The sequence below is a fragment of the Melanerpes formicivorus genome, unplaced genomic scaffold, assembly GCF_026170545.1.
Source record: "Melanerpes formicivorus ecotype bairdi unplaced genomic scaffold, bMelFor1.0.p_v2 SCAF_25, whole genome shotgun sequence".
NCBI classification, from domain to species: domain Eukaryota; kingdom Metazoa; phylum Chordata; class Aves; order Piciformes; family Picidae; genus Melanerpes; species Melanerpes formicivorus.
Window position 1 is genome coordinate 8497248 of NW_027142377.1, and position 12124 is coordinate 8509371.

General features: G+C 37.7%; 1 protein-coding gene across 4 annotated transcripts in view; it reads left to right on the top strand.

The window, feature by feature from the left end:
• Positions 1 to 12124, top strand: part of XPO1 (exportin 1) — a 42859-nt gene that overhangs the window by 13622 nt on the left and 17113 nt on the right. For all 4 annotated transcript variants that reach the window (XM_068153232.1, XM_068153233.1, XM_068153236.1 and 1 more), the window contains 7 exons: positions 2748 to 2820; positions 10438 to 10499; positions 10578 to 10622; positions 10712 to 10893; positions 11480 to 11528; positions 11614 to 11733; positions 11829 to 11957. In XM_068153232.1, coding sequence (XP_068009333.1) covers positions 2748 to 2820; positions 10438 to 10499; positions 10578 to 10622; positions 10712 to 10893; positions 11480 to 11528; positions 11614 to 11733; positions 11829 to 11957 — 660 coding nt within the window. The remainder of the gene's footprint in view (positions 1 to 2747; positions 2821 to 10437; positions 10500 to 10577; positions 10623 to 10711; positions 10894 to 11479; positions 11529 to 11613; positions 11734 to 11828; positions 11958 to 12124) is intronic.

Sequence of the window (12124 nt, forward strand, 5' to 3'; positions counted from 1 at the left end):
CTATGACATTTGGCTTTATGCAATCATATTTTTTCTTTAATTAAAGCTGTTAACACTACCTGATATTAATCATAATGTTCCATTATGTTGATTGCTTGTAATAGGAAGAAAAGGGGTGTCTTCCTGTGCAACTGACACAGCTAGGCTTTGACGGCAGGCCTCCACAAGGTCTACCCTTTTGATTCCCTTTAACTGAATTCTGTTCATCAATTGTTTTTGTTTCTTGGGAGGTGGGAGGGAAAGGGATTCGGTGCATAGCATAAGTAATAATAAGGGTGCCATAGACATTTCTACCATAGGGATCATTTCATGCTTTTTTTCAGTATGTGCTGTTACCTGTCCCTCATCTTCATAACTGGGCAGTTCTAAGGCAGTTACAAGCAAATGAAGGGCAAACAAATTTTGAAAGACTCCCATTTTAGGTGCAGTTGAGATGTGTTCACATGTATTGGTGCAGTAAACTGATAAAAAAATCCATTTGTAATAGTTTGTGGCAGAACTCCTAACTTATGTAAGTGACTTTTTTGGGTCTGGTGTGTCTCATTATATGGGAAATACCAAAAATTAAAACCATTAAATCAAATGAGACTTTAAAACAAAAACCCCAGAAAGCCCCTTGCAGAGGGTTCGGGCAGGCTGCTGAAGCCCTTGACTAGTAAGAAGGATATGTAGGTGAAGATTGTATCCAGTGATTTTATTACTGCTTCCATTTCATTTTGTGTGTGTTAGGAAAAATTAGTATTGCTCGTCCTGAGGAGATGACTAAGACACTACCAGAGGGCAGAATTGAAGTCACCTATGTACAAAAGAACGTATAGGAACGTAGATAGCAAGAATCTCTTCACAGTTTGAGGTGCATGAACATGAATTAGATATTTGAGAACATACTGAGGGATTGAGTGGCAGATACTAGAGGTGACTGTCCTTCTATATGAGAAATCCTAAGTGGAAGGGGGAGGGATAGATTGTGAAGATGAAGTCTGTTCTTAGTTTTAAGTTTTCTTTGGTGCTAAGTGTTTTTAGAGAATAAAACTTGACTTGTGGTTCTGGTGTTAAAAGCTAAATAAGTTGACTTTTGGAAAAAAATTTGGAAGCAAACCCTTTTGTTTAACTGCTATCTGAAAGGGCTATGACTAAGTATGCCTGTAGAATGTAAAAGATAAGAGTTCAGATCTGCTTCAGGAAAGTCAGCACTTTCTAATTACTGCTTATATTTTCAGTGTTTTTAGGAGGTTTTGTAAGTATGTTTTGTATTGTGAGCCTAGATAATTGTGGGTGACATCTATAAATTTATAGCAGTGACCAAAACATACCCTGTGAAGTGAAGCATTTGCTTGAACAATATTTTCATACATTTTTCTTTATTGATGTTCCCATGATTTCATTTAGCTTTTGTATTAAGAAACTAAGTAAATTTACAAATTAAAATTAAGTTCAGAAACTTTTGCTGCTGACCATGGGGAAAAAAATTGACCCAATTTCTATTAATGCATATTTTATTTGGTACCCAAGGTTATGGAAAGTGATTTGAAAATGAAGGGTGTATCTTGTGGAAACTTGGGTCCCATAGAGAAGCAAGGGAATGAAAGTTATGTTAAGATGAGAAAAACAAAAATGCTATTTTAATACAATGTAGTTTGGGACAGGCTACATTGTGTGCTTGGAATTGAAGCAAAGTTTATATGATCCCTTTGGTTGAAATTCTAATGATCCTACTTTGTATAACAACTAACCATTTTAAAGAGGAACTCTTATTCTCAGCCAACCTTTGTACTGTGAAAACTTGAGTTTACCTTTCAGGCAATGATCGTATTTTATTTTTTTTCCTTCCTAATGCACTGCACATAAAGTAAACATCAAACTCCTCGTCCCCTTTTCTCTTCTGTCTATTCATGCTAATAGGGTTTTGCTTATTAAAGTTCTTGGATCATACAATCACAAACTTCTTTCCCTGTTACTGTGAGTTGGCAGTAGGGACAAATGGGCAGAGGGACTGGCCTTACCGATTACTTTGCAAACGTAATGGTTTTGGGTAAGAACATAGGAAAGAATTCCTGAAAGGTAAAAGGATTTCCAAGAACTTACTCAAATTTTTGTTACTCTTTGACTGAGCACAAAAGTTCATCTTTAAATAGTAGAAATAGCTGCCATATTGGGGTGGGCATTGAAATTAAATAAACCTGTGGGTTGTCTTGCTGTTCCTAAAGTAACATACCAGTGAAGTTTGGGAAATACTTTCTTTAGAAAGTGCCAGTGTCAGGAAATGTGATGCTTAGGACAAGATTTCTTTATTTTTATTTTCTTTTATTTTTTTCCCCCCCTCCCAGCTCTTAGAGGAACGATAGGAAGCTTGCGACCATCCAAGCTGCTAAATATTTTAGGAGCCTGGTTGTGTTTATACGTGAATGTCTGAGCAGTCATTTATGATGCAAATTCATATCTGGCTGCTACTTTCTCTTTTCCAGATAGCCAAAATTGTCTGCCAAAGGGCTTTTTCTTTTTTTCCCCTCCCCTCCTGGTGTGAGCATGATCAAATAGCAGGACTTAGTATAGCAAAGAATAAAACAAGAAAAAATAAATGCATGAAAACTCAGTAAATGGGTGAATAGACATGTATTTAATAAAATTACTAGTTTAATAATCTTGAAGTCTTAGCTGTTAAGTGTGAATGCCTGATTGAATGAGACTCCTAAAAATTAGTTAGTCCTACAGTAATGTACTCACATTTTGTTCTTCTCCAATTTCAGTATTATGGACTGCAAATCTTGGAAAATGTGATAAAAACAAGATGGAAGATTCTTCCAAGGAACCAGTGTGAAGGTAGGGAGGGATTTTTGTCTTTTCTTGTTTTGTGTATTGAGATACAGACCATCAGTACCCAAATAAGTAATCTTCAGATTCAAAACCAACTGGGCTGGTAACTTTTCATCAAGTCGTAAGACAGTCCATGCTTTTTTGGATGATGAAACAATGTCTTCCTTTATGTAGTAATGGTCTCAGAGGGGTGGTGAGCACTTGAAATTCTGTACATTAAAAGGGAAGGTACAAGGTGTGACTGACAGTATTGAAACATCATCACTTAAGTGTTGTACTGACTTACAGGCCAAACTTACCTGAAAAGGTCTAACCCTAGGCAGCCTATGAGGTTAGCCTCTGGCTTTTGAGGTAGAGGTTTTGGTTTCCTGTGCTTGGCACCTGAGGCTGTTTTCAGGCAGTCAGATACTATGGAGTCTGTATAATTCATGTTAAGTGTGCATACAACTAGATTGTTGTAACTGGGAGTGCCGTGTAGGACAAACCCCAGTCTTCAGTCATTGCAAGGAATCTGCAAGTCTTAAAATAAATGCTGTGGTTTAGTTTTGTGTGATTTCCCTCCCTTCCTTATTGCTTGCAATATGAGTTGAATTTTAGACAGTAGCTATGATAAATGGTACAGGATTGGTACTTGTCCACATAGCTTTCTGTTAAGTTACGATTACTTGGAATTCAAATACTAAGTACAACTACTTCAAATTGTTGATGCTGACTGTCACCATTCTATACTTGGGTTTTTACTAAACACTAGTTTCGTAAGTCAGTTACTCTAAATTCCTTCCTTTGTGCTGTGAGCTTTTAAGAATGCTAATATGTGCTTTAAATTTTTACTGCCAGTGCTTTTGTTCTAAAACTATATTGATTAAAACATAATTGTAAATGTCTATGAAAACAACTGTGTAGAGGGAGACATTTTTGCAATTCTCAGGTTTTTTTGCCTCCTAAATACAAGTTGACAGATAAAATGAAGCTCTTTCTGGAAGCAGAAGTGAGGTTTCACATCCATTATATTGTTGGAGGCAGGCTCGTAGATTTCTGGAACAACTTCAACTATGCCTTAGACCCAGTTATGTTCTTTTGAGAGGCAAAGAGAGCACCCTGAAGTTAAGTCATCTGTGTGTTTTTAATTTGGAGTATTCAGGTCTTGTAACCTTCCTGGCTATGAGCACTTGGTTTCAGCCTTAGGAAGTTCTGATTGTGGGAGCAGAGGAGAGAAAGTAAGGAGTCAGTAGTTTGAAGCAGTTCCTTAGCTTAGTACTGACTGCTGGTGAAGGGAGGTGTAGAACAGGAGGTTTCACAGAGGTAGGCTTACTTGATAGTGTGGAATTGAAGAAGTGCTAAATACAGAAAATTATTCAGTAATTTTAAGTTTTAAAATGACATGGGCTTGATGCATAGAACAGCTGGGAAGTAGTAGTAGGTAGGGTAAGGTTGCTGGCTGTGCTTTGGGTCATAACTGTTCTTGAGATGCCAAGATACTACTGAATACATACCTGAATGAATTCTGGAACTCACATATTTGAGATACTTAACTCCTTGCAGGCATGGTAGTGCTATTTGACTGGTTCCTGTCACCTGAGAAGATGAAATAACAGTAACTAATAGTATTGCAATGCAAAATAAAGTTAATATCTGCAGTTGTGCAATCAGTTTTGTTTTATGCTTATTTTCTTGACTTGTATGTCTTGAAGACACCAGAGGGGGAAAATAATCCTAAGAAATGAGTGTCCTTACATGAACCTTTTAAAATATTTTCCCCTTGACAGAAGTAAACTGACAATCTGAAATTGTCTTTAATCCTCACATAAGTTAGCTTGCTTTTGCTTGTCTGCTTTCATCTCCTCTATAGAAGAGGAACCAAATGTATTTAACATACCATGACATTGGATGCATCTTGGTCTCAATGGTGTAGGAGGGTGGGTAGGTCACTAATCCAATTTCATTTGGCTGCTGGTGGTAGGATTTTACTTTTTTTTGCTGATGATACTAGTTGGTGCAAAAGAACTGTTCCACAGCTTGTTCAGCTGGTTTGATTACCTGGGAAATAAGCTTAAACTGAGGTTTTTTTTAATTCAAATTTCAGTCATTCCATCAGCTCACAGGATTTCCTTATTTGAAGTGCACCTAGTGAAATGCAGGTGCAGGAAACAGAAACTTGATAGAACAAAATAATGCTTAGTGACAAAGCAATTTGGGTTTTAATTAAGTTACTATTATCTTATATCTTTATAAAGCAACATGTCTAATAGGATTTGTGCTGTGAATACTGCTGACAAATCTTAGTATTGGTTAGGATGGCACTAAATCTATTTATGAGAAAATAATTGTTTTGTCGTTGTAGCAATAGTAGTGCTTCAGAATTGAAGTTAAGGACAGGCCTGAGTTGAGAAGTCAGTGAAGGAATATTTTTGAAACAGCCTCCCTAAAGTTTATTGGAGAAATGGAACAATGTCATTAATTACAGAGCTTCACTGACACCACCTGTTGGGTGTTTGCTTTGGTTGGTTGGTTGATTTGTTTGGTTGGTTTTTTTTTTTCCCCCACTAGCCATACTTGAAGTTGTGCATCTGAATGACTTGTTAGGCCTTGAGGTTAGCCAGGGTTTTGTAATTACTTCTTTCAGAAGTTTCTGGGAAGTTTTAGCTTCCAGTCTGGAATTTCAAATGCAGATAGAATCCCCCCCCCCCCCCATGTGTTGTATAGACTCCATTACAATGTTTGCTTTTAAAATAGCTTTTAATCTTGAGGTCTTCTAGTCCTGGTAGCTCTTAACTTGTAAATAGCTTTTCTATTGCTCATTTGTCACTGAATTTTGACAGTTGAACATTGTTAAGTACTTATGGAGAGTTCATGACTATCTTCTTGAATTTATTTGCATGTAGAGTTAGCACTTTGAACCAGCTGGTTATCTAGGCAAAAGTGGAATTTATGGGGCACAGAATTCAGTTAAATCAGGTGCCTGACCTGCATGTCCAGCCTTGCATGTTTAGTCTTGGGACTACAGCAGTGAGTTAGACCTACTATTTATAATGTGTTTAGTACTTCAGAGAATGCTTTGGATTGCTCTATATGTGTGCTCATGGTGTAAGGAATGTGGTTTTCATTCAGACCTTACTGAGGGTGCTTTAGTGAAAGGCAGGTGGGTAGTGTATTCCAGAACATCCAAGACAGTGGTGAATTAGCCTTATTTCCACAACATTGTACTACCATTCTCAAGTAAAAATTCTCAGGTTGAGGGGATACTAAATTGCTTAAGACTCTGATATTTTTTGGAGTTGATTGTTTAATAATACTTGCAAAGTATGTAATAATGATTAGTGCTACGGTCTCAAAAGGATTTTCTCTTATACTGTGAAAACCTGTCTAGAAATGAAGGGGTTTTTTTGGTCTTCCTGTTCAGTGATATGTTTCATTAATCTTGCAATGTGAAATTAAATTCTGTTCCAGTGAACAGAGTGAGCTTGTCTGGAGCGTTCTGAATTTGAATGGATAAGCACTTCTTCATTATGAAACCTGAATTGCTTGTGCAACTTTTCCTCATTCTGAAATAGGGGGGGGAAAAAGATGAAGTGTTCAGAGAGAGATGTCATTTTCTTTGTTCCCAGGAAGGTCCTGGAAGTAAGCATAAAGCTTTTGATGTAGAGGAAGCTGCTGTAGGAGAGATTTTTCTGTGGAGAGATTAGATATGTTAATGGAAATGTCTGGCCTGCTTCATGAAGAGATTTTTTTTTAATTTATTCTCTGTGTAATGAAGGGGAGAATGAGCTACGTGGCACTTAGAGCATATGCTTATGCCATTTAGAACAATTTTCGTGACATGTCTTTCCCACCCCCCCAGCTGAAATACAAATATACTGGATTGATTTGGTTCAGCATGAATGGGGAAAGATGATTTGCTGGCAAATATGGAAAAAGCATTGTTTCTTGAGTCTAAATATTAAGATGGTATTGCCCACATTTTGGGACTACTTAAACAGTGTGGTACAAGTATATATACATACAGACATCCCCGGAGGGAACAAATGAACTTTAGGATTAGAAATTCTTACTGTGGTTGGAAAACAACATGCTGAACTACATTGTTGACCTGTCATTTATGTCTCTTTAGCATAAGCAGATAATGTGTTAATTTTAGTGAACTAGTGAAAACTCAAATCTGCAATACCAGCTAGAATAATCTTCAGCAATCATTAAATGTTTTTTGCTGTGTAACTGTGTAAAAGGAGGTGCTTGTCTGTCTTAAGCATAAGAAATGGGTTTGTTTACAGATTTGTTCTCTCTGTGTTTAGTTATGACAGGCTCAGGTTGCACAGGCTAGGTGTGTAATTGCTTCTGAAAGCATGTCAAAAGATAGAACTGTAGGATTTCCTGCACTTGACCAATATAGACTGCAGAATTTACTAGTGTTGGATAACGTGACGTTCCTTCCTGTCCCAGTCCAACTCAAACCATTGATTGGGTCACTTGTGAAAATGCTTGTTCCCTCCAGAAAGCATTTCAATTTTACTGTGTTTATTGCTCTGTCAAGTAAGGACTACAATATCTAACATGCAGCCAGAAACCTTTAGAAAGTCCTTGAGTTAATGTCCTTGTGCTATCCTCCTTTTTTGGGTACTTTGTACTTAAGCAAAAGTACTTTTTGTACTTTGCTTAAAAGAAAATGCTAATGATGCTAGTCTAGGCTTTCTGACAATGATGGATGTCCAGCCTTTCTGATAACTACAACATACTCTGATGTTGCAGCTATATTGATCCACTAATGAACTGTTGCAGATAACATTCCTCCTCAGCTGTTCCCTTTCTAATGTCTCTGAGCCAGTAGTGATGATTCTCTGGCCCTTTAGTGAAATGGTACAGGGAGCTGAGCTGACAGAAGATAGTTTTGAAATAGTTTTAGAACTACCAAACTATTTTGATAGCTCTTTTTCTACTAGTTCAGCCTCTGAGTAAATTTGTGAGCAGGTGGTCGGTCAGTCTGCCAGTGCTGTCTCAGTGGAAGTTTTGGAATGGGAAAAAGGATCTTCTCCCTTCGATCTTAGATTGTCCTGAGTAAAGCTTTAACATCAGACGGTCCTTGAAGAATGCTCTGTCTTCTGAGTATTGTGGTGGCTGTGGTCAAGGCCAGATCTGTGGTAGCATGGAGCACTGGAGCATGTGCCCTATGAGGAGAGGCTGAGCGACCTGGGGCTTTTTAGTCTGGAGAAGACTCAGAGGGGATTTAAGAAATGTTTATAAATATCTAAGGGCTGGGAGTCAAGTGGGAGGGGACAGGCTTTTCTCAGTTGCACCCTGTCATACGACAAGGGGTAATGGATAACTACAGCACACAAGGTTCTACCTCAACATGAGGAGGAACTTTGTTGCTGTGAGGGTCACAAAACACTGGAACAGGCTCCTCAGAGAGGTTGTGGAGTCTCCAAAGACGACTTTGAAGACCCACCTGGATGTGCTCCTGTGTGACCTGTGCTATATTCTGTGGTCCTGCTCTGGCAGGGGGGTTGGACTCGATGTTCTTTGGAGGTAATTTCTAACCCCTAACATCCTGTGAGCCTATCTAAAAGTATTCAAGTTGCAACTAAATGGCATACTGCTACTGATGAAGCAAGATGGGAAATAGTAGCTTTGGAGATGGAAGCCTGAAAACAACATTCACTTTCTAATTTCTTTCTGAAATGCAGAGTTGCAACTGTAGGCTTTCTTCAGTGGTTTGGCAAACAGTTACAATTGTCTAGCTTCTGGCACTGCAAACCTGTTTGCATAGTATTTCAGGGCTTTCATTTGTGAATTACTGTGATGCCTCAGCAAACGGTGTGTTTGTTAGCTTTAAAATACTAGGGCAGGAGGCCTGTGATGTTAGACCAATGGTAGTGCTTGGCAATAACCCTTACCTAGTAACTGACACTGATACGTTATTAATGGTCATTCTTCTGGAGTAGTGTGGATTGATCCCAGTTGATGATGATGAATAGTTTCATTTGTAATTAGAACTACTTGTAGAACAGCTTCTGTCTGTACATACCTAATGGATCGAAGTCTAGAACAAGTTTTTCCAGATTTTATGAGCATGCAATTACCAAGCTTTCTTTTAATTTCTTGCTCAGGCCTGAAATGGGGGGGGGCGGGGGGGGTGGGATTAGGTTGTGGAAATGCTTTAAAGTTTATAATAGTGGCTAGGTGGAAAAAATTGTCTTCAACTTAAGTCATTCTTCTCAGTAAAGTGACAATTTTTTTGAAGTCTCCAATGTATGCTGCTTATCTGCATGAGTCAGTTGACTGTCTTGTTGAAGAAATCCTTGAAACCAGGTTTTGGGTTTATACATTTGAACAGTGAAAGACACATCTGTTCTAAATCTCCCTGTGACAGGAGCTACTTGCCCAGTGTGAAGTGATTAATCGCTGGCATGTTTGGATTGATCACAGTCAAAGCTGTGTTGAAGTAGAACTACTGGTAATACATAGTTTGTGATTTCAGATCTTCTGTCCATACCTTTTCTTGGAGTGAGATGTTTTTGTAAAGAATGGGTTTAGATATGTATACTCTGAAAAGTCACTTGGGGAGCCATTCTTCCATGTCTTCAGAAGCTAATCGGTTAATGGTTAGGAGATAAAGCTTTACCTTTCTACTGTGTTCTTTCTTTTGTTATGGAGCTGGAAATTAAAGTAATAAAAAATTTGTAGAAATAACACAACAAAATGAGTGATTTAATTATAGTATGTGCCCCTAGTTGCCCAGTTGTTAACTTAAGCAAAAGTAATAAATTTGAATTCATTTAGGATTTTGTAATCCAAAACATCCATGTGTGCTATGAAAGCACAGTAGTCCAAATCCAATTCATTATGCTATATTGGTGAATTAAGTTCAAAGTTTTTCTATTTTAAGGCTTTGCAGGGAAATGTTTGCTAAACTCTGGCACAAGGATTCACTTTCCAATAATGTATGTAGGAATTGCTTTGATTAAAATGGATCACTGAGGTAAACTAGAGCATCTCTGAACTTTTGCAAGCGTTCTGTGCTTGGCATCAAAACTGAAGTTGTGCATAGAAAGCTCTACTTATTCCTGGACTCTACTTTTTATTAATAAAGCATTAGTCAAAGAACAGAGGCCTCTCTTGCTTGTGTTTTGGCTTGCCATTCTAAATGTTTGGCTAAGGCAGTAAGGCTATATATGCCAACTTCAGAGTTTGGAGGTATGATCTGAAAATGTAGAATGGATGGAAATATTTCATGGTCTGGGCAGTGCTGGATACTATCTTTCTATGTTAGCTTAATACCGTGTTGGGCAGTGTTGTCAGTGCACTGTTACTTAAAACTGTGTGCAGCCTTTAGAAAACTGACGGATTGGTGTGGTGCAAATTACGAAGTACACTCTAATCCTTAGTCTGTTTTCCTTTTGTTTTATTGAAATAGCTCAAGCATAAAGCCATTTCATACTGTGAAATATCCTCTTGCAGAAGTGATAAAGATGGATTTTTCCAGTACAGAACAAAAGTCGAGAGATGCTTACTGACACATGCATATATGTTCCCTTTTAAAAAGTGTGAAGAATGTGAATTCAAAAGCACGATTTTATATATTTGTGTTATCTAGAATAGTTGAAAATTAAATTCCTAACTCTTCTGCAGGTATTAAAAAATACGTTGTTGGCCTAATTATCAAGACCTCCTCTGATCCAACATGTGTAGAAGTAAGTGAATTCTCTGCAGGGGAGGAAGAGGGAAGGGACTATTATGCATAATCTGACCTCTTCTCTTCTTTTCTCCAGAAAGAGAAAGTATATATTGGGAAACTGAATATGATTCTTGTTCAGGTAAGCTAGAGTTCATAAAGTTTTAAATCTTGTTGCTAAGTCTCTGGTTTTGTAGATACTATCTAACATATGTGTATTTCACTTCACAGATACTGAAACAGGAATGGCCAAAGCACTGGCCGACTTTTATAAGTGATATTGTGGGAGCAAGCAGGACTAGTGAAAGCCTTTGTCAGAACAATATGGTGATCCTTAAACTATTGAGTGAAGAAGTCTTTGATTTTTCCAGTGGGCAGATAACTCAAGTGAAAGCTAAGCACTTGAAAGACAGGCAAGTATATACATAGATATAAAAAAATCTTAATAATGTACAGTAGAGTTTGTACTTGTTGCTAAATAGTTGCACTTGCTATGAAATGTTGAGTGAATAATTACAGCTCTCTAATGGGATTTTTGAGACTGAGCAGGTTACTGATTCTTCTTTCAAGCAGCGCTGACAGGTGATACCACACTTGTTTGTACACAGAGATGTATCTACCTTATTGCAAGCAGCATCTATTGAGTGGTGGTTCCAGCCCTTTTAAGAGAACATTCTGCACTGCTTGTATTCCCAAGCCAAAATTTGCAGGCACAGACTTCAAGCTACTTTGATGCAGAGATGTGTTGAGGGGCACAGTTTAACTCCGGCCTTGGTAGAGTTAATATTTGGACTCAATGATCTTAAAGGTCTTCTCCAACCAAAACTGGTTTCATGAAAATACATGTTATTACCATGAAAATTGGTAAAAGTCAGGTGGGTTGTGAATCTTTCCACGTACATAGGTCTTCAAAACCTGTTCTGTGAGTGCATACACATTTTGATTAAAGTATATAGGATTGTTTATGGAATGTGGAAATGCTTTTTTTTCTTTTTACAGCATGTGCAATGAGTTTTCTCAGATATTTCAACTGTGCCAGTTTGTGATGGTAAGTCTTATTTCTTTAATGAAGTGTTTAAAAATTCCACCCTATCATACCTGACAATGTCATAAACACTAATGATCATTTACAGGAAAACTCCCAGAATGCTCCCTTAGTTCATGCAACTTTGGAAACTTTGCTACGATTTCTGAACTGGATTCCTCTGGGATACATATTTGAGACCAAGTTAATCAGCACGCTAATATACAAGGTACTCATGCAAAAATTGACAGCTCTTAAATTAAATTGCAAAAAAGCTTAGCATGCAGCAGTTTTGTAATGCTCTTCATTTTCTTCTTTCAACAGTTCTTAAATGTTCCCATGTTTCGAAATGTCTCTTTGAAGTGCCTCACAGAGATTGCAGGTGTCAGTGTAAGTCAATATGAGGAACAGTTTGTAACGCTTTTTACACTGACCATGATGCAGTTAAAACAGGTAATGTTTCTTCTAAACCTCGTTGGAGTGTTCCATTTTGCAAAATGAATCTTCTGTAGAGCCTAGTTCAGTTTACATGTTCATACTCATTGTAGAGCTCATGAAAGGATAAAATACTGTTCTTCAGTGGTATTTATGGCTTGATCAGAAGATGCTCAGTGCATTTG